Source organism: Bubalus kerabau, chromosome 14 (assembly GCF_029407905.1).
Source record: "Bubalus kerabau isolate K-KA32 ecotype Philippines breed swamp buffalo chromosome 14, PCC_UOA_SB_1v2, whole genome shotgun sequence".
NCBI lineage: Eukaryota > Metazoa > Chordata > Mammalia > Artiodactyla > Bovidae > Bubalus > Bubalus kerabau.
This window is the reverse complement of record NC_073637.1, coordinates 71,914,048-71,941,840: the sequence shown is the minus strand read 5'-3', so window position 1 is coordinate 71,941,840 and position 27,793 is coordinate 71,914,048. Positions and strand designations below refer to the sequence as shown.

At 43.1% G+C, this 27,793-nt stretch overlaps 1 protein-coding gene and 1 long non-coding RNA gene across 6 annotated transcripts in view; one reads left to right on the top strand and one right to left on the bottom strand.

The window, feature by feature from the left end:
* Positions 1-3,678: 3,678 nt before the first annotated feature.
* On the bottom strand, positions 3,679-9,624 carry LOC129627061 (uncharacterized). Its single transcript, XR_008702403.1, has 3 exons — positions 9,523-9,624; positions 7,392-7,536; positions 3,679-5,022 (listed from the first exon to the last, which is right to left on the bottom strand). It is a non-coding gene; the product is annotated as an uncharacterized LOC129627061 (long non-coding RNA).
* A 446-nt stretch (positions 9,625-10,070) lies between these two features.
* ESRP1 (epithelial splicing regulatory protein 1) overlaps positions 10,071-27,793 on the top strand; it is a 58,220-nt gene continuing 40,497 nt past the window's right edge. For 2 of the 5 annotated variants that reach the window (XM_055546640.1, XM_055546645.1), the window contains exons 1-4: positions 10,071-10,284; positions 10,824-10,952; positions 12,580-12,693; positions 15,508-15,622. In XM_055546640.1, the coding sequence (XP_055402615.1) occupies positions 10,153-10,284; positions 10,824-10,952; positions 12,580-12,693; positions 15,508-15,622 (490 nt within the window). In that variant the 5' untranslated portion in view covers positions 10,071-10,152. The remainder of the gene's footprint in view (positions 10,285-10,823; positions 10,953-12,579; positions 12,694-15,507; positions 15,623-27,793) is intronic. The other 3 variants (XM_055546644.1, XM_055546643.1, XM_055546642.1) reach the window with 2 other exon arrangements.

The following is a 27,793-nucleotide window of genomic DNA, read 5'->3' as shown; positions in this document are numbered from 1 at the left end:
TGTTCGGGGAACTAAGATTCCATGTGTTGTATAGTACGGTTAAAAAAAGAATTCATCCATTAAAATTTCTTTGGATACATTTTTTTTTTTTAAGGCTCACCAAAGGTCCATCTCCTATTCTTACTCATTTCTCTTCAAAATGAACCTTTTCAAGTCCACCTCCCACCTTCTGCCCCACCACCAAAAGTGAAAGTGAAGTCGCTCAGTCGTCTCCGACTCTTTGCGACCCCATGGACTGTAGCCCACCAGGTTCCTCCATCCACGGAATTTTTCCAGGCAAGAATACTGGAGTGGGTTGCCATTTCCTTCTCCAGGAAATCTTCCTGACCCAGGGATTGAACCCAGGTCTCCCACATTGTAGGCAGATGCTTTACCAGCTGAGACACCAGGGAAGTCCCACCACCAAAACCCTTCTAAATTCCCAGTGTGTGAGGCACTAGTTCCCGACTCAGGCTCCAGGGAAGTAAGAAGCCGTGTGTCAGCCTCAGAGGTGGACTCCCAAGTGATGGTTCCAATCCCTAAGCTGCAGTGAAGAGCTCTCCACCAAAAATGTCTTTTCCCTACCAAAAGGGATAACCTTAACCCAAACCAGCTACACAGACATCTCCAAGTCCCATCTAGAAGCCCTATCATAGTCTCAGAGGGAGCTCGCTGTCTGTGTAGTCATGGACACAACAGGGAAAGAGCACTGGGTTGGGAGCCAGGAGACCTGAGCTCCGACTACAGTCCCTGCGGCTAATTAGCTGTGTCACCCAGGTTGGGCAGGACACTTAACTTCTTGGCTGCTTGTGAAGCAAGGAAGTTGGAATATAATTTACAAAAGTCTCTTTCAAGTATGAAAGCAGTAAGCTTTGATTACACACTTGGTATTTTCACTATCATGCTACTGATAACTGTTCTAGAATGTTACTTCTAATAATTCTCAAGTATAATTTATAATCCATGGTTCTCTTGTAAACAAGCAGAGGTATCAAATGCAGATTATTTTGTAAAATTTAAGGTGTGATACTGGGCTTCCCTGGTGGCTCAGCTGGTAAAGAATCCGCTTACCATGCAGAAGACCCCCTGGAGAAGGGAAAGGCTACCTACTCCAGTATTCTGGCCTGGAGAATTCCATGGACTCTACAGTCCATGGGGCCACAGAGCTGGACACAACCGAGCGGCTTTCACAAGGTGTGATATTACCAAACTGTTAAGTCAATTTACTGTAGCTTTGCTTTGGGGGCTTGTTACTGGTCGTGTACGTGGTGAACCAGCTCTTGTAGGGAGATAGGTTTGCCTTTGTGATGGTTTGCCTTTTATTTTTGAGAAAAGATTTCTATAGTACAAAAGTGGCTTGTGTTCAGTATAGTACAGCGGCTAAACACACAGTTTCTGGAGTCAGAATCCTCAGGTATAATTTCCAACTCCGTCAGTACCACCTGTCATTTTCATCAAGTTATTCTTTACCTCTGTTGTAAAGTAGGGGTAAAAGTAGGGGTTTCCTCAGTTGTAAAGTAGGGGTAAAAAAAACCAAAACAGTAGTTTTAACTACCTGTGAGAAAAAATGAGATTATGCTCCTAATGGTAATTGGTACATAACGTTGATTCAATAAATAAAAGCTATTTTATTGTTGTTATTTATATATGTAGGAAAAAGATCTTTCTGCTCTCTCCATCAACTTACAGGGAGTAGATCCAATGATTTTTTCTGTTGCCTTCCAGAATGATGAGCTGATTAATATGCTGTTTGCAGAAATGAATTCCAATTAAAATCAGATATTTTCCCTCCAGCTAAAGCAGGGACACCAGTCTGGACAATAAAGGGAGGTCCTCTTATTGGCAGCAGTTCTATTTCAGAAGCATTTATTCTTCCCTCTCAGGCCAGCAAAACTGATAGGTACCCTCACCAGATTTCTTTCCCAAGTTTTAAGCATGAACAAGTTCTACTGGTTGTTATATGCATACAAAGAGAATTTAACTATGGGAATGAAACCAGCCCTGAGGAAGTGATCAATAATTGAGTCTAGAATTTAAATAAAAGAAAGCTGTTGTCTACTTAAAGTAGATGATACAGGACAGCATTTTAAGTGTACAGTCTATCGTAGTAACCACTAAGAGCTGTATCTGAGAAGCAGAAGCATCATAGATGGATTTGAGACTTTATATTAAGAGTATATACTTTATTTCATAGCTCCAGTTCAATTTGAGAAGGGGAGCAATACAAAGTTGGCTTTTAGACTTTAAAAAATTATGTTTAGAATTACATATTTACAAATGAGATGGTAACTACAAAAACAGAAAAAGGTTGAAAGTGGACAGTAGCTGCGTCTTGGAAGCAGTAATCAGAGTTCAGGGGTATTATGTTCTTTATTACAAGCCATGTACAACTACTAGATTTACAAAGTGATATATATTACTTTGATTTAAATAAATAAATGTTAATGTTTAAAACAAGTGAGTTTTAGGAAAATCAATTTGTTGGTAATTTTCAGAAGGGGTCAAGGTAGTGGCTCCAAAACCGTAGCATGTGATTTTTTTCCAATGTGAAGTTGAATGAGACAGAAAAGGACAATGTGATAAATTTTTCACAAAGCTGATTCATACAACTAATATGAAGATGGTCCTTTATTCTGAGATTAGTCTTTATTTTTGGTGTTAAAATAGCCTTTCTTTTATGAAATAAAGGAGACAGTAAATGATAATTGGTTTCGTTTTAAAATACCCTTCTTGGGAATTCCCTGGAGATCCATTTGTGCTTTAACTGCTGTGGGCCAGGTTCAATCGGGAACTAAGATCTCACAAATCCTTAGCAAAATTAAAAACTGAAATGTTTTCTATGGCAGTCATTCTTCCCTCCGTTTTGACTTAATCGGTCTGCAAAATTCAGTATTTCTGGAAACCACTGAATGTGTGGGAAAGGTTAGCGCACACAGTGGACAAGTTGCAGCCGTTAGAAAGATTCCAGTTTGGACCCAGAAAGGTCACCTGAGTAATGCAGAGGGCGTGACCAAGCAGACTTCAAGGGACTTGATGAAAATGTGGACGGGGCTGGGGCGTGGCCGGGAGGGTGATGCCCAGTCTTGCCTTCTGCTCCAGCACCTTCAGTCTTCATTTCCATTGCCAGTACCTCCCATCACAGGCTCTGCACACCATGCTGCTGAGACATCTTGTTCCCTCTTCCTTATCCACCCCTACCTCTGCCAATTTCACTTCTCTTTCTGGATTTTAATTCAGGCTGCTCACTGGCCTCTTTCTGGTCTCCCTGATAGTATTTATGTCCTCTTGTGCAATCCGAGAGCACTGCGTACCTTTAGGATTGCAAATCCCTGCTGCAGTGGTGCTTTTGCTTTTGTGACTATTTGCATCCCACACTTCATAGGGTAAGGACCTTATTTGCATTTGTTTCCTATATATTGTATGTTTTCAGTGCCTAATACCTGTCTTGCCTGGTACACAGTCTGCTGTCAGTACATACTTTTTAAATAAATGACTGAACATGTCCACCAGGACTGACACTTTGTATAGACTGTTACACTCATTTAGGAATCTCTAAGTGAGAATGCACTGACATGCAAATGAAAAGATATAGTCCTGTCGTAAAACTATCACCATTGTCTCCATGGCAGTGTCCAGCAAATAAACTATCTCAACACCACTTTGAATAATTCAAAAAGACACAAAACAGGGCAATAATGATTTTGGGGTCTTTGGGTTATATTTTATTAGAGTAACAAGACTGGCTTTTTATCAACCAAATAGATGAGTAGGGGAAGTACCAGGAAAGCAGAGGAACTTAGGAAATAAGAGTAACAAAACTTTTTTCCCTTCCCAAAAATCTTTAAACACGCACTCCCATCAACCGACCATGACTTAAAACATAAGGTCTGCTGCTGTTCTTTCCTCTCGGAGTGGCCTTTTGGGAGATGCAGGGTTGTACAGTCATCCCTTGGGGTCTGTGGGTAACTGGTTCCACCCCCCACTCCACATACCCAAATCTGAAGGTGCTCAAGTCCCTTATATAAAATGATGATAGTATTTGTATATAATCTACAGCACATCCTCCCATTTAAACCATCTTTGTTGTTTTAGTCACTAAGTCAGAAATTATAGAATGCGTTAAGTAGGGCAGAAATCAGTCTGTTCCTTGTTGGTTGTTGTTCAGTCACTAAGTTGTGTCCAATTCTTTTTGACCCCAGGGACTCCAGCATGCTAGGTTCCCCTGTCCTTCACTATCTCCTGGAGTTTGCTCCAATTCATGTCCACTGAGTCAGTGATGCTTTCTAACCATCTTATCCTCTGATGCCCCTTTCTCCTCCTGCCCTCAGTCTTTCCCAGCATCAGGGTCTTTTCCAGCAAGCTGGCTCTTCACACCAGGTGGCCAAAGTACTGAAGCTTCAGCATCAGTCCTTCTAATGAACATTCAGGGTTGATTTCCTTTAGAATTGACTGGTTTGATCTCCTTGCTGTCCAAAGGAATCAAGTCTTCTCCAGCACCACAGTTTGAAACCATCTTTAGACTACTTATAATACTTAATATAAGGTAAATGATATGTAAATTGTTGTACTTTTTGAATTTTTTCCCCTAAAATTTTCAGTCCTCAGTTGATTGAATCTGCCTGCAGGTGCAGAATCACAGATATGGAGGTCTGACTGTACTCCTGAGCAAAGGACATTGAGGCCTGGAGGGAGGAATTTCCTAACTGGCATCTTCTCCCTGGATGCCCAGTTTAAATGGATCAGTTCTGTGGTCCCCAGTGAGTGATAGCTGCTCAGTCGTGTCCAACTCTTTTCGACCCCATGGACTGTAGCCTGCCAGGCTTCTCTGTCCATGGAATTCTCCAGGCAAGATTACTGGAGTGGGTTGCCATTCCTTGGTCCCCAAAGAGAAGTCATATCTTGCCCAGATTCATGACACATTTCCCCAGGTAAAGTTTTTCTGTACGTTTTCCTTCCACAGATAGTAAAATCTTATTTAACGTTTCACCCTGCCTTGATGGTGTCTTTAATCTAATCTATGGTGCGAGCCTTTGTGGTTGTTGCCTAGAGAAAAAAGTAAAAGTGTCAGTCACTCAGTTGTGTCCGACTCTTGCAACCCCATGAACCGCAGCCCACCGGGCTCCTCTGTCCATGGAATTCTCCAGGCAAGAATACCAGAGTGGGTAGCCATTCCCTTCTCCAGGGGATCTTCCCAATGCAGGGTCTGAACCTGGGTCTCCTGAGTTGCAGGCAGATTCTTTACTGTCTGAGCCACCAGGAAAGCCCCCTCCCCAAGGGAAGGTTCCAATTTTGTAGTAAACTTCTTGGTTCTCAAGTTTTTCTTCTTTAAAGAAGACACTTCTTTACGTATTTCCTCTCCCCTGAAGATCTATGAAATACACATTATCATCATGCCCAATTATATAGGTGAGAAACTGAGTCCTGGTAAGGTTAAGGAACACACCCACAGCCATGAAGGTAACACAAGACAGGGCCAATTATTAAACCCATACTTTTTACACACAGATCATCTGTAATAATTGCCATAATAAAGGTTCAGACCAGTAATTTGTTTAAATGTGCAATGCACAGAGTAATTCATAGAAAATTATAATGTATTTCGTTATCCTGACCATCCTGACTATCCCCCTACCTTTTCACTTCAGAGAGATTGGATTTGTCCAGGGAGTATAAAATGTGATATCTTTTACAACTTTATCTGGTACAGATAAAGAAATATCAGTGGTTTGTGGTAGCCTCAGAACACAAGGTTTTTATAATATTTTTGATTTGCTCTTTTAAAAATGGAAATATAATTCATATACCATAATATAAACTTTTTAAACTGTACAATTCAGTAGTTTTTAGTCTATTTACATGTTTGTGCAATTATCACCACTATCTAATTCGAGAACACTTTGATTTCACTTTTAAAGGCTCTTTTCTTACAGGTACAAGCGAACCACTGAATATGTGCAAGCGAAAACGCCAAGAAAGATCTGGAGACCTCAGAGCAAGACTGGAGCCTGCAAATGCAATGCTACTATGTAGTCTTAAAAGGGAAGCTGCACTGTAAGTAATAAGAAGATGAATCCTGGGTTAGGATTCTGAGCTTTCACTGTCAGGCCTGGGTTCAATTCCTGGTCAGGGAACTGAGATCCCACAGCCGCAGGGAAAAAAAAAAGACTATGACGTCTAGGTACTACTGTGTCAGTGGTCAGGCCACAGAGGACACATTTGTTTTCTGTCTAGTCCAAGAGCTGCTCTCTAAAAGTGGTAAGAGGAGAAGGGTCCAAGGAGTGTGATGAAGATAAAGAGCAGGCAAGTAGGATTCATGATGAAACCTTTAAAGAGCTTGTAGTAATTTAGCCTAGTAACGTTATTTAAGAAAACTTTAAAAGATATGAAAGGATTTTTATACAGAAAATGTGACCTTTTCTTCCTCTTTTCACTAGGGAAAAGACAAAATGGATTCATTCTATAGTATGGAGGATTAGGTTAACACAGCAGTCAGGAGACAGACCCTTGTTAAACACCAAATGACGGTGGCAGCAAACACTCCTCTGACACTAAAAAACAATGTTTTTATTTATTTAAAAAAACCTTTTTTCAGGTTGCAAAGAATAGTATAATTTGTTCACTCAGATTCTACATTAACATTTTACACTTTTTCTGTATCATTCTCTTTCTCTTCATATATGTGTATATACACATGTGTGTATATATGTATTTTTTGGTCAGAATCCTTTGAGAATAAATTATAGACAACGACTTCCCTTTATCACTAATTACTGGGTAGTTCCTAAAGCAAAGGCCATTTTCCTGTTGAATCACTGTAAGATTACAAAAGTTTGTAAATTAACAGTGATACAACACTACTATCTAATTTTCAGACCTTATTCAAATTTTTCCTTTTGTCCCAATAATGTCCTTTAGAGGGAAAAAAAAGTTTTTTTCTGGTGCAGGATCCATATTCCATTGAGTTGTCATATCTTCTTAATTCTGGAACAGTTCTTCAGAAAATAATTTTAAGGTCTTTAAAAATTTTAAGAATACAGGCCAGTTACTTTGCTGCCTGTCCCTCAGCTTGGGTCTCTGCTGCTTTTAACAAAGGTTCTCTTCTGTTTGGGGAGTTTTAGGCATGTCCTTAATTTAAAACTATAGGTAGAGGGTTCATCTCTCACAAGGACTATTCCTATTATATATTCGAACCATTTGTAAATGGTGGGATGGACAATAAAACGTCTTTGTATTCAGAACTCATCGTTTTTGTATTACACAGTTTGCTCAGCATTCCTGCTTTCACGAGTTTAATATTTTTTATTTACAATATCTTGATTTCAACAGATTTGTTTGTGAATAATTAGCACCTACTCTTTTAAAAAACCCTTGAGACGTGAATTACCTATAAACTCCCCTTTTCATAATCTCACCGTTGCAGTCGTGGACTGTGTCGAGGCTCAGGAGACAAACAGCTGCAAAAACGGGTGGGTGTTGTTACTCGCTAACATCTTTCAAAAAATATTTGTGGAGTACTTCGTGGATGTCAAGCTCTGCTCCAAGCCCCGGGAATCAATTCTAGAACAAAGCAAGACAAAAAAACTCCTATCTGTGTAGTTGGACGAATTAAAATTCAGATTAAAGAGTCGGACACTAAGAAATCGACTTCCTTCAAGAGGAAGCAGGCAAGGCTCTGAGAAAAGGGGTTAGTTCTGAGGTTCGATCCTCATGCGCCCAACGCCGCCGATCCCCGGCGAACGCGCAGGTAATCAAGTTCTGCGTTTACTCAAAACGCACTCCTCAGATCCCGACACCAAAGGCCTGAAAGGGCGGGCGGGGCAGGACTGCCAGAGCAGTTGTAACACTTTTTCAGCAACAGTCTCCCGCCCGGTGTGTGTGGGGGGGGGTGGGGAGGAAGACTGGTTGTTCCCCCAGCACCAGCCGCCGCCGCGTCCGTTCCGGGCCGCCGCGCGGGGGTCCCGCGCCCCGCAGGGCCGAGCGCCTGGGAACCGCGCGCGGAGAACGCCCCGCGGGCAGGCGGCTCGGCGGAACCGGCTCCTCCAGCGGCCTCGCCCACTGCAATGCAATCTGGGTGGTTTTACCAGGTCCCTCCCTGCCGCCTTCCGCGCCCAGTCCCTGCCCCCGCGGCGCCTGCGGGCCTGGGAGAGCGCGCGGGGACGCGCGGCCCGGGCGGGGCGAGGCTGATGCCGCGGACCCCGCGGAGGGGGCTGTAGGCGCCCTTCCGGATCCCGCACCTGAAAGCGCGGGACGCTGGGGCTCTGGCTGCCGACAAGGCTGGTACTCAGCCCCCTCGGAGGCCCCCAGAGAGCCCAGCATTCATTCTCCCGCTGTCCCGGGGCGCGCTCTGCGGTTACCTGCGCGGCGACTCTCCACGCGGCCTCGGGCTCCTGAAACCCTCCCGCCACCTGCCCTCTCGGCCCGCGCTTCCTCCCGGGCGGCAAAGCCCTACCTCCAGCGTCCCCGGAGCATCCTGAAAGGGGCTCAGATTTGAACCTGGCGCGGGTTACTGTAGTGATTGGGGTACGGTTACCGGTTCTCCCATTATGAATCAAGGGCTGGATACTTGAAGCCGAATGAGTAATACTTCAGACGGCGTTGTGTTCCCAATAAGAGATCGATTTCAAACATAAAACCCAACTTCATCCCCAGCTCTTTATCTGGAAAACGGCACAGAACCCATCACACGGCCCTCCGACGACGGGGCAGGGCGATGGAGCGGGGGCGCCGCTAAGGTGGGCGCTCAAGCTCCTGGCAGGTTTAGCTGAACGAGGGTAGGGAGATCGGTCGGGGAACTTGGCCAAATCGACACAGAAGTACAAAGGCAATGATACGAGGTGGAGGGCGGGAGATCTGAGCCACGAACTGTGCAAAGAGCTCTGCTTTGGCTTGATTTAACAAAACATCAGGTACGGTATTCGATACATTTTATTTAGGGCCCAGGGCAAAGCAAAGGAAGTGGGCCCCTGGACCGGAGGAGGCTGCAGTCTCCAGCGAGCAGCCAGCACCGAACAAGAAGGAGCAGTTAAAGGGAACAGTTGAGAGGAAAGGGCGTGGGGGTCCACGGTGCCCGAAAGTTTGTTTGGTGGCCGAGAGTCCAGACCCCGAGACCCGCGCAACCGCGCGCGGAGGTTTCACTCCCCAAGGTGGGCAGTGAGTGACTCGGCAACGGAGGAGCGTGCGCCCCGAGAGGGGGAGGGCCGGAAAGCTTTCGCTGGCTGTTTGCACTTCAAGGTGTGTTGCGCTCGGGAGCGGCTTTTCCGGGGCTTGGCCAGCGCGCCCGCCACCTCCCGGCCGCCGTTGGCCGGTCCCTCCCTCCGCGGTTCGCCCTCTCGGGGCGCCGCGCCTCGGGCAGCTCCGCACCTGGGCCTCACCTCTGTCCTGCTTTCGCCTCCCCACGCCAGGCCTTTGAGCTTGACCCTTTAGAACCTGCGGCTTCGTTCCCCACAGCCGGCATTTCTCCAAGCACACCCCCCTCGCCCCCCCACCCCCACCCCGGGTCCTTCCACACGGGCGACCCGTCCCTCCGCGCCCTCGACGCCTCACCCTTTCCCGGTCCGGCCTCGTTCCCCCTCTGGGTGGCCGCCGCCTCTTCTCCGCCTCTAGCGTCTCCCCCTCCCCTCAGCAATCAGCCAGCCATTGTCTCCCGCCCCCTCCTCCCCTTCCACCCCACCCCACCCCCCGGCCCCGGGCGGCCTCCTCCCCCACCTCCTCTGCCACGTCGTGGTTTGAAGGAGCCAATGGGCCGGCCCCGCCAGGTGTCTCTTACCTGCACCACGTGGGGGAGGGGGAAGGGGCGGGCAGGTAGGGCCACATCCCAAAACAGAAAAGCTTTTCAGCCATTGCGCGCCTCCCGGGGGTGCAGCCTCAGCTCCCAGCTTTTTGCATAGACGCACGGGGCCATTGAATACAAAAAGGGCAGGCCTCCTTCGCCCTGCTTCCCACCCCCCTTCCTGCCCAGGGCGTGGAGCTCGGGCCAGGTGAGGGCTGGGGTGGTTGGTTACCGCCTTTTGCACCGGCGGCGGCGAGGAGGAGGAGGAGGGGGGGGGTGGGTGGGCGCTCTTTCTTTTTTTTTTTTCCTTCGGAGAGGTTTTAGCACAGGTTTTCCCCTCGTTCTCACGGCCGCCCCACCTCGCCGCCTCCCGACCCCCCTTCTCCCCCTCCCTACCCATCGTCATGACGGCGTCTCCGGATTACTTGGTGGTGCTCTTCGGAATCACGGCTGGGGCCACCGGGGCCAAGCTGGGCTCGGACGAGAAGGAGCTGATCCTGCTCTTATGGAAAGTCGTGGATCTGGCCAACAAGAAGGTATTTCTGCACGGTTTCTGTCCAGGGGATAGGCGTGGAGGCAGAAGCTGGTCCGAGTTGAGAGGGAAGTGGGTAAACAACTGCTCTCGTTTGCCCACTTGTGAGGCTGGACCCGAATTCTGGAGAATCCAAGGAGAAAACCAGACTTCTCTTCCAGCCGCTTTTGAACCAACCCTTTCAGCTCTCCAAAATCTGGCCCAGGTGGGGAGGCCGGGCGCCGCCAAGCTCTGTTCTCCTCCCGTCGGGGGCCGCCCGGCGGAGGCGGGGTGGGGTCCCTGCGGGGCCCGAGTGCGGACTTCTAGGACTTTTTCGGACCTGATCCGGGTGGGGGGTGGGGCTGGGGGCAGGGCTGCACCGGCCTCTCGGCTACCCGAGCCGCAGACGACGCGCGAGCCTGGATTCTGAAGCCGGACCCGCCGAGAGGAGTGGGCCTTCCCCGCAGGGGAAAGGAGGGAGGAGGGTGAGGATGGAGGTCCCCGCGTTCAGGGAGAGGAAACTGACCCCCTGCTTCTTGTTTGTTTTCTTTCTTTTTCCCGGAGGTGGGACAGTTGCACGAAGTACTAGTGAGACCGGATCACTTGGAGCTGACGGAGGACTGCAAAGAAGAAACGAAGCTCGACGCCGAGAGCCTGTCCTCGGCGCCGCAGCTGGACCAAGCGCTCCGACAGGTGACAGCGCGGGGTCGCGCCGTCCACCCCATCCGCGGCGTCCGGGCGGCGCGCGCTGGTCCCCGGGGCGGGGTGTCGAGACCCGGGCTGGGAGTCCTCGGTGGACTCTGGGCGGCGAAGTCGCTGTTCCTTGAAGCCTCCCAGCCCCCAGGGTGGTGGTGGTGGTAGTCTAGTTGCTCAGTCGTGTCCGACTCTTGCGACCCCATGGACAGTAGCCTGGCAAAGTTCCTCCGTGCATGGGATTCTCCAGGCAAGAATACTGGAATGGGTAGCCATTCCCTTCTCCAGGAGATCTACCCGGCCCAGGCATCGAACCTGAGTCTCCTGCATTGCAGGCGGATTCTTTACCTTCTTAGACTGGGAAGCCCAGCCCCCGGGGTCTTTGGGCCAAAACTTGTTAGTTTTTTTTTTTCGGCTGTTCCCTGAATCGCATCCGCCGGGTTATTCACCAGTCGTGTGTCTAGCGGAGCTGGAATCCGAGCGCCCCCAACCCCAAGCCGAGACCCCGCTGTGGTCTGCGGCTCTGCCCCCGGGGCAAGGGGCGCTGCGGTGCCGGCGGGCGGGCGGGCCTCGCGCCGAGAGCTAGAGGGGGGCCCCTGCTGGGTGGGAACCGCGGGGGTCGGGGGTTGCTGCTTGGGTTTCAGGCTCCTGAATTCCCCTAAGGGCCCGGTTCCGGTTCCGTTTACCTCTTCAGTGACCTTGGGCCCAGCGCCGGGAGGGTTTGTGGGCCTGACCAGGTGGGGCTGCCCCTTGGGTGGCCGCGAAAGTAGTGGAATCCCCTTAGCTGGGGTTGAGGTGACCTGAAAACCAGGATGCTGACGGGTACTGGACCGCGGCTAGGGCGGGGCGCTGAACACCTGTGCGCAGGTGAGTGTCCGGCTTGCTCCCGGCTTCTGCCCTAGAACAAGAGTTGCTAATTACAGGGGAAAGTTGCCATTGCTGGGGTGTGTTACAGGAAACGTGATACTACGTTTAACAGAGTTCTGTGTACCCATTGTTGTTGTCTGGTCTCTAAGTCGTGTCCGACTCTTTTGCGACCCCATGGACTGTAGCCCACCAGGCTCCTTTGTCCATGGGATTTCCCGGGCAAGACTACTGGAGAGGGTTGTCATTTCCTTCCTGACCCAGGAATCCAATCTGCGTCGCCTGTATTAGCAGGCGAAATCTTTACCACCGAGACACCAGGGAAGCCTTCTATATACCTATTAGCCACATTTACTTCAGAAACTGGCATCTTTCTTTAAGTCTAGAGCATCTTAACAGGGAAAAAAAAAAAAAAAAAAGTAACACCAGAGAATGATGTAATCAGAAGGCAATTTGCTGATGAAATGAGACCTCTGAGTTAAAAGTCTTGAATGGATTTATTACAAAAATGCAAGGAGGAGGGATGTTGAAGGATGCATTTACTAAATTCTTCTGTGGGTTAACTGAGGATTGATTGGAAAACTCACCTGTCTAAAGGAGGCTGGACTGTTTGGAGGGACTGGGTCCTTCTAATGTTGCCTCAAGTAGTGGTGTTCTTTGCAGCTGTTAGCCGGGTTTTTTCTGGTTTTAAACAAGAGGGGTCACTTTTCAGAGTTTGAATCCTGCATCCTTTGCATCCCTGGGTGTGTTTTGTTCTTTTCAGTTTAACCAGTCAGTGAGCAATGAACTGAATATTGGGGTAGGAACCTCCTTCTGTCTCTGTACGGACGGGCAGCTTCATGTCAGGCAAATTCTGCATCCTGAGGCTTCTAAGAAGGTAAGAGTGCCCGTTTCCAGAAAAAGATGATTAGACCTTAGGGGTGACTGGAGGCTTAAACAACAGTTTATCCAGGTTTCTCTATTTAAAAAATATGCATATGAGGAGTTAGTATGTCATGGGTACACAATTTCAGTTTGAGATGATGACAAGGGAGTGGTGGTGATGGTTCCACATAATGTGGGTGTATTTAATGCCTCTAAATTATACACTTGAAATCGTCAAAATGGTAAATATTGTATTATGTATATTTTACCACAATAAAAAATTTGCAGCACTTTTATAGAAATATTTGAGGTAATAGTAATTTTATAGATACCCTTTGGTGACTTAAAAGTTTGTTTTTGTGTATGTTAAGTTTTAGAGAGGCTTTAAACGCTCTCTTTTCCAAAGCATATTAGCTGAATTTTTGACATTTGAAATGGGTAAAACTGTAGTTAATACGTCATGATAGTCCCATCTGTGTAATAAATGCCTTATCCTAGAAAGGAGGGAGCAAAGAAAAATCTTTCAAATTAGAGTCACCCCTTAGGTCTAATCATCTTTTTCTGGAAAAAGATGATTCTAATGATTTCATTAAAAAGCTTTGTACTCTTAACTAGTTAAATGTTAATTATAGCATACTGCATTTTGTCTGACTTTAAATAAATGTGGAACTGATTGAATTTTGTATCAAAGTGATGGGGTCAGCCTCATCTTTTACCTTTACTCATCTTTCTGGTATGGAAAAAAATATGCAATGAGAAAGATAACTATCTTCCGTAGATGTGATTTCCCTTCTGGGGAAGAATACTGAGGGATTGAGAAAAAATGGTACCCATAGACAGCAGACCCAGTGTGACCAATTATTGTTAATGTAGTTGATCTTATCAATTTAATTAGTTAGAGCTGTAACTTTTTATTGTGATGGGCAGATACTGAACTTAAAAAGATGGAAGTAAAATATTTTCATGAGGAAAGGTATGTGAGGTAAAGCTTGCAATAAAAAGTGTAGACTGGCAATTGATGTCCCAAGTGAGCAGTCAGTGCAGACTTCTTTTTACTCCAGCAGGGAAAGGAAAGAAATGAATTAAATGTATAACGACAACTTTAAAAGTTTAAGGGAGAAACTCAAGTTCCTGTATCATGAGAGTTGGATAAAAACTCCTCTTTTTACAGCAAACTTAGTAATTGATGAAAAGAGGAGGGTTGTTTGTTCGTTAACTGCTAAACAAATTGCTATACCCTCAATCCAGAAAAGATACATATATGGAATTTTTTTTCCCTTCAAACTCATATGAAGGATAAAATTTAATCTTTCTCTATTGGGCTGGAGTAAAGCAGCAGTTTTTGTTATTTTAGACACACTGCTTTGGATGTGAGACAACCTCCAGAGAAAAATTTTCCTGAGTAACTTCTGTTAAGATTTTGATAAAACTAAAACAATTAATTTAGCATCATAATGAAAATAATTCTATGCATTATAGAAAAATAAAGAAATGGCAAAACAAAATAATCCTTCTACTCAGAAAACAAAGTGGTTTTTTGAATGTGAACATAATTGAATGTGTTCTTTCAGATTTTTGAAAAAAAGCCTTACTTTTACAAGGAGCATTCATACTACATAAATCTTTTAGCCTATTTTAAGTTTAATATAACATCAGTATTTTGTGTAAGCAGTAAAAAAAAAAATTCACTGTCTTAAATGGATATACCTATTTAAACCAAACTTTAATTGTTGGACTTTTGAGTTATTGTCATTGTAAACAGCTTTTAAATAAGCATTTTTGTAGGTAATCTTAAAAGATTCACAATTCAAGATTGCCTATTTTGAAAATGTCACCATGATATACTGATACCTATTTCAAATACAGCATAAGCAAACCACATCTAATAGAATCCAATAAGGAAATTTAGAGACATTATTGCATAAACATTACAGGTCACAAACATTAAAAAGTTTTTATATCCTTGACTTTATAATGTACAAGTTCCCAGTAAGTGAACACAGACTGTCTTGAAGTTTTAAGACAAATCTAAAGTCACTGTAACAAAACTAAACTTTGAAAATTATTCAGTGAGGATGTTTTTTCTTTTAGAAAAGTGACACAATAGTGTGATATTTGCTCTGACAGCTGAGCTTTGTTTAATTACAAGAGTGATGCTAGTCAATAGGAACCATGTCTTCTTGGCCACTGAGATTTGCGAGATATTCTTTTAAGTCTAATTTGAGTTCTCAGGGTTTAGCCAGAATAATAATGGCCTGGAAAACTAATGTGGGACTGTAATTTGGCAGAAAAATAATCCTCTTCAGGTAATCAGGAATTTGCTATCTTATTGTAATTTTAGTGTGTGGAGTATGCTTTATCAGAACCCAGTATTTTAAGCTATGTTTTAATAGAAAACTAAATTTTGATAAAGACTTACGGTCCTAGGTCTAGACATATGTTGTAAACATATGCATCTGAGAGGACTAATATCGTTTCCTAAAAGTACAGATGGTCTAACATAATTGTGGTTAGACAAAGAACACTGTATTATCATACAGGAAATATAAAATATAGTAGCCTAAATGTTTTATAGCTTCAGAACTGTTTTAGAGGAATACATAGTGGAGCACAAATGTATAATCCATTGCCTTAAAATGAATTATTTTTTCATGACACTTTTATGTAGGATGTAATGCTTTAACAGAAAATGAAGATACTGTTTAATTAAAAAAAAATTTTAAATTGTAGTAAAATATAATTACATTCAGTTCTTAGGTTCCTAATTGTTAGGGAATTATTGAACTAAATGTGTCTAGTTAACAGTATCTACCTTGTCCTTCCTCAGAATGTATTATTGCCTGAATGCTTCTATTCCTTTTTTGATCTTCGAAAAGAATTCAAGAAGTGTTGCCCTGGTTCACCTGATATTGATAAACTGGATGTTGCAGCAATGACAGAGTGTATCCTTTAAGTGATGACTCAGGAATCATTTGAGAAGACAGCTCTAGGAAAACATGACAGTTCAAGAAACTTTAAAACAGTGTATGAAAATTCACTTGTCCAATATTTGTCTATTGTGCTAGGGGAAAACAGTACAATCAAAATAGTTATAATTGACTGAATTTGAATGGTGATCTACCTGGCTTTAGACGTTGATTTTTGTGAGGTGAACACATAAAATAGAATTCAGTTTTGAATTATGGGAATGGCTTGGTTTTGTTTATTTTGTTTTTTTTCAGTTGATGAATTGTTGAATGTGAAGACCAGAATTTTTTTGCCAATTCTAAGGCCACTTATTCTTGATTATCTTGGTTTTGGTGTTTATTTCTGCTTCTTTTGAATGGATAAGAGTGTTTTGGTTTTTTAATTGTGGATGTGTACTCTTTACAAACAGCTGTTCATCATTGGCACCCCTTTTAATCTTCTCTGTTTTTCAAATACATGTGGATTGTGGTGATTACTATAACTTATCTGTTGAGATGATAAAATGAGGTTGAGATTTTACCCCAAATTATTTCATTACCAAGCTAATATATCTGATGCATCATGTACTGTAAAAGTAAATTTTATAATCACAAATCTTGTCATGAATGACCCATCATCTTTCATACAGTAAGTCTTTAAAGTGCTAACTAATAAGCAATTATATGCTAACTATCAGATGTAACACTGAGTAATAGAGGTGCTGAGGACCCACCCAAAGCCACTATGAGAATCATCATGAAGTCAGATTCAAGTTATTTTCAGGAACTTGTAAGTTACAGATGTTTATTCTTAAACTTCATCATTCTTTTTCAGGAGCTAAAGCCTGATTTTTATTTCAAAATTTCTTGATGAAAAAGATGGTTTGGATATTTTTCCTAACCATTTGTAAGGAGATCAAACTCATTTATTTGCTTTCTTGGAAGTAGATAGTTAGAATTTTGGTGTAACTGATTTAGCTGCTCAGATGATAAAGAATCTGCCTACCATGCAGGAGACCTGGGTTCAATCCCTGGGTTGGGAAGATCCCCTGGAGAAGGGAACAGCTACCCACTCCAGAATTCTTGGCCTGGAGAATTCTATGGACAGAGGAGCCTGGCGGGCTACAGTCCATGGGGTCACAAAGAGTCAGACACAACTGAACGATTTTCACTAAGTTACTGGTTTAGCTCCCAACAGTTGGGAGAAGGGTAGAATATGCTCATTTGAAGGAATTCTTCACAAGAGTTTTCATTAGAAGGTTGGGACAGTAGAATAACATTTGTTATGTGTTTTGTTGGTTAGAATGCTGCATTAGTTAGCTCAGGCTGCCATAACAAATACCCTAGACTGGTGGCTTATTAGCAACAGAAATTTATTTTCTCATAGTTCTGGAGTGTGGAAAGTCCCAGATTAGGGTGCCATCATGGCTCACCTCTGGTGAGGGCTTTTTCAGCTTTCAGATAGCTGCCTCCTCCTTGAGTCTCACAATGGGGTGGTGGGGGGTGGGGGTGGGGGGGCGCCTGGCACAGCCAGGAATGAGGTGGTTCTTTCCTCTTTTTATAAGGCCACAGGCCTAACAGATTAGGGCCCTTTCCTTGTGGCCTCATTTAACCTTAATTATCTCCTAAATACGGAGAAGTCAATGGCACCCCACTCCAGTACTCTTGCCTGGAAAATCCCATGGATGGAGGAGCCTGGTAGGCTGTAGTCCATGGGGTCTATAAGAGTTGGACATGACTGAGCGACTTCCCTTTCACTTTTCACTTTCATGCATTGGAGAAGGAAATGGCAACCCACTCCAGTGTTCTTGCCTGGAAAATCCCAGGGATGGCCGAGCCTGGTGGGCTGCCGTCTATGGGGTCGCATAGAGTTGGACATGACTGAAGAGACTTAGAGAGAGAGAGATCTCCTAAATAATCTATTCCCAGATAGTCATATTTAGCAGCTAGGGTTTCAACATATGAAGTTTGGGGAGGGACACAGTTCCATTGATAGCAAATGCTAAACCATTTAATGTGCTGGTACAAAATAAAGAATCAAAAACTTATGCAAAGTATTAATAGATAGTGGAGGGAAAGTCTAATAGAAAAAGATAATTTGAATAGGAAAGGCAATATTCAGGTTTATCCCTGATCACCCAGTTTTCTCTTTTAGCAAAGAAAATCTTTCTCTAGTAATGATAAGTCAGATATTAGTAAAAATTTCCATAGCTACAAACAAGAGGTTCTTACATTTAGGTATTCTGTTTTTTTTCCATGTATTTTCAGTTCAGAGATAACTTGTTAAAAGCTTACCCATGTTTTCTCCTTGGTTTCTTAAGAGCTTAACATATATAAGATTTGGGGTATTAGTGAACATCTTCAGTATGGTAACCTGGGCTTTTTACTTGCTCTATGCTGTATTATCTGGGCTTCCCTAGTGGCTCAGATGGTAAAGAATCTGCCTGCAATTCAGAAAACCTGGGCTCAGTCCTTGGATCGGGACGATCCCCTGGAGAAGGGAATGGCCACCCACTCCAGTATTCTTACCTGGAGAGTTCCAGGGACAGAGGAGCCTGGTGAGCTACAATTCATTGGTTGCAAAGCGTCAGACACAACTGAGCAATTAACACTTTTCACTTTTCACTTCATGCTGTATTACCTACACATTATGCTCCATACTCTTTAAAATTTCTATATACCTTTATATAATTTTTGCATTATCTGACCTTTAGGTGAATGGTTAATATGCTATGCTGACTATTTTTTTCTGTCATTCCTTTTCATTCTAGCTCCATAACTATTTGTTGGCAATTTTGTGGGTTTTTTTTTTTTTTCCCTCAAATACCATAGGACTGAAAATCAGAAATATTTGACTACAATAAACAGGTGAATTATGAATAAAGCTAAGTTAGGCTCCATTTCAGGCACATGTGTGTGCTCAGTTGTGTCAGACTCTTTTGCGACCCCATAGACTGTGGCCTAACAGGCTCCTCTGTCCATGGAATTTTCCAGGCAAACATACTGGAGCAGGTGACCATTTCCTACTCCAGGGGATCTCCCTGACCTATGGATCAAACCTCAGTCTCCTGCATTGGCAGGTGGATTCTTTTGCATTGAGCGACCTGGGAAGTCCTTCTCTAGTTCCTCAGCCACCGATCAAACCTAGGAGTGTGGAGTCTTAGCCACTGGGCCACCAGGGAAGGTCCCTCAAGCCTCACTTTTATTTATGGTATTTGCCAGTGAAAGCTTTGTGAACCCTGGATGTAAATGAAGCAGTATGACCGCTTTGATAAAAGGTTTAGGCATTTCTTGTATGCAATACTGGTTCTTACATTAGCACTTATTTTCCTCTTTTGTCTTTGTGTTGGTTCTAAAACCACTGCTAGAGTTAATGTTAGAGCCTCTCTGAGTTTTTCCAGCTGCAATTTTGTTACCTGCTTTTTTGAGTTACGCGGTCCTAAGTAAGAGAGAAGACCTCACTTAGCAGGTGAACTATGGCTGGCATTTTGTAATCAGGTGAAGTGGTAAGGGTGTGATGATAGGAATTGGGGCCCATGTAATTTTTTTTAAAGGAAGAAATTTATCATAGATCCCTTGGGAGAAATTAATTCTACTTGTCCCCTGCTGAAAGTCCATTTTGATTATGAGGCTGTTTGTATGACTTACCTGTTTTTTTTTTGTTTTTTGTTTTTTAAGAACAAACCTATTTCCCCCACAATCTTGAGTGAAATTACTTCCTCCTGGTTTCTTAACGTATTTGTTAGTTTTGTTATTCATGAGCTGATTTATTCTCGTTAATCGAGGCCTTTACCACTGTTTATTTCATTTTACCAAGCCTTTACTGAGAACTCATTTTAAATGAAGTATGGCCTTATCCAGAGAGCAGGTGAAAGTAGAGAACTGTCTATTGGAGTTTATTGTTTACCCCAGTAATAGCCTCCCAAGAGCCCAGTGGAGGAAGTATTGCCCGCTTTTTATAGCTAGGGAAACTGACACTTCGAGGTTTTGTCTTAAGTTAGAAATGGCAGCATTTGAACCTGAGTCTGATTGCAAACATCCTGCTTGTTAACTAGGGGATAAAATTCTAGAATTTGTAAAGATGATTTGAGCATGGGTTTGCCTATTTAAATAGGTTATCTCCCTTATAAATTTATATTCTGTTTACCGAGACTATAATAATCAGGGGGAAAGAGAAGTTAATTTTGTAAAATTTCAATCCAGTTGTAGGGTATTACATCCATATATGCTGTTTGACATTATTAGGAAATGCCATTTCACTAATGCAGCTTTACAACATCAGGGCAAAAAAAAAATCACTAAACCACTCTTGTCTGTCCATCTAAGTGTTAGCAGGAGTGTGTCTTTCTGTGTGTGTGTTTCACCACTTTGTGATGGGAGTGAACCATACATGTTTGTGTGGGCGTGCTACTAACACGGTAACAGTGGCCTATTTTTCCCATATATTAAAGATGGACGTAATAGCCTTACTGGCAGAGTGGTAAGAACACGAGCTCTGGGGTCCGATTTCCTGGGGGTGAATTTACTGGACCTGCAGCCTCAGTTTCCCCATCTTGAAATGGGCGTAACTATTGTAAGGAATAGTGCTGTGGTTCATGCAGCCACTCAGCCACTGTCGGCCCAACCGTGCACTCTCCAGTGTAGGCTGGGTTGTTGAGAGTCATGGAAAAGAAAGCCAGCTGCCGATGACTAAAAGGACTTCCTTATTGATTTAGGACCATATCTAAACTATTTTACACCGAAATATTTTTTTCTAACCTTGTGTGAGACTGGGTATAGGCCTTTTAACATGTCAGCTATAAGTTAGTACAGGTAAACTTAAGGGTTAATTTAGCTCCTCCATTGTAAAATAGTGTGTGTGAATGTGGTTCATTCTGCGCTTATGTGCTTGTTTTTATAATATTTAATTGATTGTTTTGCAATATTGATTTCTGTCATACATCAACATGAATAGCCATAGGTGTACTGATGTCGTCTCCCTCTTGAGTCTCCTCCCGCCCATTCCCACCCCTCCAGCTTACCACAGAGCCCCAGTCTGAGTTCCCTGAGTCAAATTCCCATTGGCTCTTTATTTACTTATGTTAATTATGTGCAACCATGCTCCCCACTCCATCTCTCTCTCTCTCCTCCCCCACCCTTTGTCCATAAGTCTGTTGTCTATGTCTGCATCTCCATCGCTGCTCTTTGAACAGGTTCGTCAGTGCCTTTTAGATTCCATATATATGCATTCATATATGATATTTGATTTTTTGACTTCACTCTGTATAATAGGCTCTAGGTTCATCCACCTCATTAGAACTGACTCAAGTGCATTCCTTTTTTTGGCTGAGTAATATCCCCTTGTATATATGTACCACAACTTTATCCATTCATCTGGCGATGGACATCTAGGTTGCTTCCATGTTCCAGCTATTGTAAATAGTGCTGCAATGAACATTGAAATACACATGTCTTTTTCAGTTTTGGTTTCTTCAGAGTATATGCCCTAGAAGTGGTATTGCTGGGTAATATGGTGGCTTATTTGGTTTTTCATTTTAAAAAATGTTGTTTTGGTTTCGCTGGGTCTTTGTTGCTGCGAGAAGTCTTTCTCTAGTTGCAGTGTCTGGACTTCTCATTGTGGTCACTTCTCTTGTTACAGAGCGTGGCCTCTGGAGCACAGGCTTGGTAGAGGCTTGGGGGCTTAGTTACTCTGATTCATGTGGCATCTTCTAGAGCAGAACCTGTGTCCCCTGCATAAGCAGGCAGATTCTTAATCACTGGACTACCAGGGAAGTCCACTTGTTTGTTATGATTAGTTGAACTGGATCTTTGTGGTCGCACACACCTTCATACACCTTCGTTGCCCTTCTTAAAAAAATAGAGGCAAATGCTGAATCCTCCCTGGTATCTTTTTGCATATGAAAGGGATTTAAAATATCACCTAGGTAAGCTGGGTTACTAGTTGACCTTGTTAGCTGAAGTGGGGAAGAAATGATCTTTGGCACCACACGGCCATGATGTGAGCCAAATCAGCCAGTAGTCTGGTTTGTGGTGTGTAATAAGTTAAAGTGACTGGAAATGCTGTATATTCTTGGCCAGCACTCAGAGTTGTTATGTTAATTTTATGTGGTTTATTTTGATTACAAAATTGTTTACTTTTAAAATGTGAGTTTGGGAATTTTAGGATAGTTGTTTTGTTGTAGAAGGCTTTGGAAAACATTATCATGGAGTCTCTCTTTCCTAATTTGTTTATCCCATATAAACGTCTTTTTCCAAGGTAGAAATTTTTCTTGTATTTTGCTTTGGCCCCTACTTCCGGCTTATTTCTTCAGAGGTATAATTGACTTGTCAGTTCTGTGCTTTTGTTAACAATAATACCTCCTGAAGTAATAGTTGTTAGGACGAATCTCATTTTTCTCTCCCTCTTAGAAAGTGTAGGCTTCTGCGGAAGAGTTAAAACTACAGATATATGTTCCCCAGCATTTATTATAAAAAAAGTCTTTGTTGCTTTTAATCTTACATTATTTTATAGTGGCATTCTTATTTGCTTCTTTCAAAGCTTACTTTAAAATATAGCAGATTATTTATACAACCTGTTTTGTTTTTTTATTTTATTTTATTTTGGCCACTCAGTGTGGCTTGAGGGATCTTAGTTCCCTGACCAGGGATTGAACTGTGCCCCCTTCAGTGGAAACACAGAGTCCTGTCCACTGGACTGCCAGGGAATTCCCTAGAACCCGTTTTTTTTAAATTATGCAACTCATATAAGGGTAATTTATCACTTTCCCATTTTTCCTTCACATAATTGTAGGAAATTCAGTTCTTATTTGGAGCACTGTTTCAACTTTTTTGTGGTCTATTCCTTTGTTCCTTTAGCACAGGAATTTTATTGAAAAATGTCTGGCAATATAGGCAGCTGTGTTAGACTATAAAAAAGTAAACAGAAGGGGAAGAAGCAAACTTTGTCTTTGGCGGGAGGTGGGGGGCTACTGTTTAATGGCAATGAAAAATGGCTTTGAGTTGGAATTTTGAATTGTGATGAAATTTTAACATGGTTTAAATTTAGTTGCTCCACAATGCCTTTGTTTTATATGTGTGCTTTCTCTTTGAAACTAAAAACTTGTTTTAAACTATTTTTAAAAAGATGCTATTTACCAGGGAAAATTGAGTGTTCTGAAATGAAATGTGTCGCCTTTCAGGCCATCAGAAAAGGGAACTTCTTTTGAATGGATCAATTGATACTGATGTGCTCTGTAAAATTTCTCTCTGAGTTCTGCCTTCAGATAGCATCCTGAAATCTGTTTCATCGACGTGGCACCCTCTGTTCAACTACCAACGAGGTCTCCGAACGTCTCCGAGTTCTGTGTAAATGCAGCCCTAGCTCAGTTGTAGCCTGAAACGCTCGTTTTGTTCCCACATGTCTGGCTTTACCCTTCCGCGTTTCCTCACAGCGTGTCTCATTTGTAGAGCTGGCCAAGCCTGTTGGTGCTGTTGTGGCCGCCTCGAGGGCAGAATGACTAAGTTGCATGACGAACCATAAATCAGGAGGCACAGACTCATCTTTCCTTCCCTCAAGATCAGACGCGTAGCAGGTCATTCAGTATATAATTATAAATTGATAGGAGAAAGAATCGGTACTAAACGTGTTTTTCTCATTCTCCTGTATGTGTTGTTCATGTTACATTCTGGTAAGAATTACTCAAAACTGAATGAATCTTCCGAAGACAGTGGTGTGGGTGAGTGGGTGGTTTGGGCATGCAGGAGGTTGGGTGACTTTTAAAAGTTGCTAGGAGCTCAGAGCTGCTGATCTTCCTGGTGTGTGATGACTTGAAGGGAAACACGTTGGGACCTGTTATGCGGAACCAGTTAGCCAAATGTCTACAACACATTCTTAATTCAAAAAGTTGCGTTCGGTAAAATAATTCTTCAGGTGCAGATCTATTCTACACAAACAGGGTACTTCACATTGTTACTTCTGATCTTTTTCACTTGGCTTTCATATATGTATTTGTTAATTATTATTTTATTACATGTATTATTCCAAAAGTAGTTTCCATAGGTTGGTTTTAGACTTAAACTAGATAAAATGCCTTCTCAGCTTTAGTACAACTGAGAGGATGTCTGCTTACATGTAATCCGAGTATTCTCAGGTTCAGACTGTAGTTCAGACGGGATCATGACCCCTGCTAGAGAATTTAGTCAGTACTCTTTTCTGTTTGTTGGTTTTCCTACTTTAAACTTTTAATTTCGTATTGGAGCATAGCCTATCAGCAGTGTTGTGGTAGTTTCAGGTTAACAGTGAAGGGACTCAGCCATACATATACATGTCATATATGCATTTAGAAAGCTTCTCACAAACTGTTGCTCAAAACAAATTAAACAGAGCTGCTTATCTCAGGGCGGCGAATTGCATACACATAGTCAAGTCAGAACTGTATGATAATTCCAGCTCCATCACCTGCCAGCTGGAAAACTTGAGTGAGTTACAGAACTGCTCTCCATCCTACTTTCATCATCTGTTTGGTTTCACTGTTATCCACCTGGCAGGGGTACTGCAAACGTATAGGAGGAAATAGTGTTTGGCACAAAATGGTGTGTAATAAATATCACCATTTATGTCAGTAGAATCTTAGAAGTTAATAGGTGCTGTGGTAGATGGAAAGAGATCAGAGGAAAGGGAACCTGTGCTCAGGAAATGCAAAGTAGAGTTGACGAGAGTCAATATTGTATAGAAATAGTATCTAATCAACTCAGATTGATGGTTGTGACCTCCAGCAGTTAAAGGAGGCTTTGGGGCTGAGTGGGAGTGACCCGTGGTCTAATTTGGTTAAGGGATTATGAAGATAAGAGGATTTTATAGGGGAGTTACCTGAGCAAAGGTGAAAAGGCTTATGCCTCTTGTCATTTACAGAAGAGAAAAAACTGGTTTGAGTGGAGCATACTCTCCCCATCCAATTCCTTCAAAGTTTAATTTCCCCCCAAAATTCTGTTTTGGGATAGAAAGTTACAATGTGGCAAATATTTCTGCAGCATTCTCTATTTTTGGCAATTTTATTTTTCCAAATCAGAAGTTAGCAATCCTATTCACTCGAGGGCTAGAGAGGCCATGTTTTAGATTTTGGAGGCCACATACAATCTCTTCTCATTGTTTCTTTACAATCCCTTTAAAAACAGGAAAGCCATACTTTTCTCGGGGCTGCCCCAAAATTGAGTGAGGGTCAAGGGCTGCCCTTTGCTGTGTTTCCATCCATGTTCTTTAAGGTATAGGGTGTGTGTGTGTGTCTCTGCTGATCGGAGTTTTGCCACAGCATCTAACTGCCTTATGCAGTGTTTCCTTGGTCACATATCTTCAAACTTTCTGTCCAGTAATGATCTCCTACATATAAAACTTTTCTCTGGATCAGTAGTAAGGGGTTAAGTTGCCACTCTTTGGAGCTGTTAGCTTTTAATGATGTTTTTCAACCGGGGCTAGATTTTGCCCACCTGGGGACACTTGGCAAAAATCTGGAGACTTCTGGGCAGGGGGAGACATTTTTAATTGTTAAAACTGGGAGTAGGTAGAGGTTGGCATGGTACTAAAAATCCTATAGTACCCAAGACACCATTCCCACCCCCAACAAAGATTTATCTGCCCTATATACCACTGATGCTGAGGTTGAGAAACCCTGCCTTTATGGTGGATGGCATTGGTCTGTTTCTTGGATATGCTTCTCTTTACTTCATTGTAGGCCCTTACAAGAGGGAAAGTGTTATAAGAATTGCAGGGTTCCAGACAATTGGTGGCATAGTTTACATGATACATTATGGCTAGTCACAGCTCTTATTTCTTAGTTCTGTAAAGGCTCTTAAAGTCCCTCCCGTCTCCCCAGAAAACTTAGGGCAGTTGTCTTCCTAAAGCATCTTCATCCTTTGGCTCCAGTTTTTCTGTCCTGTCATTACATTCTTTGAAAATGACCCAGAATTAATACATACAGTACAGTCTGCCAATGATGATCATTTTTTAAAAGCTTATTTTGCATTGGGGCGTAGACAAACAATGTTGTGATAGTCCCGGGTAGCAGGGAAGGGACTCGGCCATACACATACATGGATCCATTCTCCCCCAAACTGCCCTCCCATCCAGACTTCCACGTAACATGGAGCAGAGTTCCCTATGCTATAAAGTAGGCCCTTGTTGGTTATCCATTTTAAATATAGCAGTGTGTCCAGGCAACTGTAAGTTCATTCTCTCAGTGTGTGAGTCTTTCTGTTTTATAAGTTCATTTGTATCATTTCTTTTTAGATTCTGTATATAAGGGATGTCATATAGTAGTTCTCCTTCTCTTACTTCATTCAGTATGACAGTCTCTAGGCCCATCCATGTTGCTGCAAATGGCATTAGTTAATTCTTTTAGTGGTTGAGTGATATTCCACTGTATAAATGTGCCACATCCTCTTTGTCCATTCCTCTGTTAAGGAGCATTTAGGCTGCTTCCAGGCTATCAGGTTGCTATTGTCAGCAGTGCTCCAGTGAACGTTGGGGTGCATGTATCCTTTCAGATCATGTTTTTCTTCAAATATACGTGCTCAGCACTTCAACTGAGCACACGCAAGCACGTTCTGTTTGGGGGCTTCCCAGGTGGCGCTAGTGGTAAAGAACCCGCCTGCCAATGCAGGAGACGGACTCGGGTTTGATCCCTGGGTCAGGGAGCTCCCCTGGAGAAGAGAATGGCAACCCACTCCAGTATTCTCGCCTGGAGAATCCCATGGACAGAGGAGCCTGGTAGGCTACAGTCCATAGGGTCACACAGAGTCAGACGCAACTGAAGCGACTCAGGACACACAAGCACGAACATGGGCCCAAGAGTGGGATTGCAGGGTCATGTGGTAGCACTGTTTCTTAGTTTTTTTTTTGAGGAATCTCCCTACTGTTCTCCCTAGTGGCTGTATCAATTTACATTCCCACCAACAGTGTAGGAGGGTCCTTCTCTCCACACCCTCTCCAGCATTTATTGTTTCTGGATTTTTTGATGATACCCATTCTGGCTGGTGTGAGGTGATATCTCATTGTGGTTTTGTAGTTTTGATTCACATTTCTGTAATCATTAGTGATGCTGAACATCTTTTCGTGTGTCTCGGCCATCTGTATGTCTCCTTTGGCGAAATGTCTACTTAGGTCTTCTGCCCATTTGTTGATTGACTTGTTTGTTTTGATGTTGTTAAGCATCATGAGCTGTTTGTAAATTTTGGAAACCAGTCTGTTGACAGTCGTATCATTTGCAAATATTCTCTCCCAGTCTGTGGGTTGCCTTTTTGTTTTGTTGTTTCCTTTGCTGTGCAGAAGCTTTTGAGTTGAAGTAGGTCCCGTTTCTTTACTTTTGTTTTTATTTCCATTATTCTGGTAGATGGGTCGAAAAACGATACTGCTGAAGTTTATGTCAGAAAGTGTTCTGCCAATGTTTTCCTCTTAAGAGTTTTATTGTGTCTGGCCTTGTATTTAGGTTGTTAATCCATTTGGGGCTTCTTTTTGTGTATGGTGTTAAAGAATAATCTAATTTCATTTTTTTACAAGTAGTTGTCCAGTTTTCCCAGCACCATCTGTTGAAGAGACTGTTTCCAACATCGTGTAGTCTCGCCTCCTTTGTCATAGATTGACCAAGGACAATCATTTTAATGACCCGGGTCAGAGGTCATTACTCGGTTGCTTGAACATCTCCTGGGGATTGATTTTCTAATCCTTCAGTGGGCAGCACATTTATTTCATCACTCGGTGATTAATGTAAAGGGTGAGGCTACAGGGGGAATGCAGAAATTATCTACCATTTTAGCTTGATTATCCTATGAGTATACAAATAGGCATCTGGTGAGCTCAGATGTTTTTTTAGTCATAAATGTGACCCTCTTAAAGTGTCTTTATCGTGGGTTATGAAACTTGGTCACCTAAAATTGGGGAGCTTCAAGTATTAAATGCCTGCTTTGTGTCCTCAGCTTGTTTTATCTCATTTAATCTTCACAAAAGTCCAGGAAGGTAAAGGTGATCACAGCTTTGGCTTTACAAATAGCATGAAGTTTAGTGGGGTTAAGTAATTTGCCAAGGAACATATGGTTGCCTTTCTACATGTAGTATTTTTTTTTAACTACAGAGAAATGTAATTGGTTGAGAGACAACAGAAAAATGAATTTGCCTAGTGTGGGGAAAAGCAATGCAAT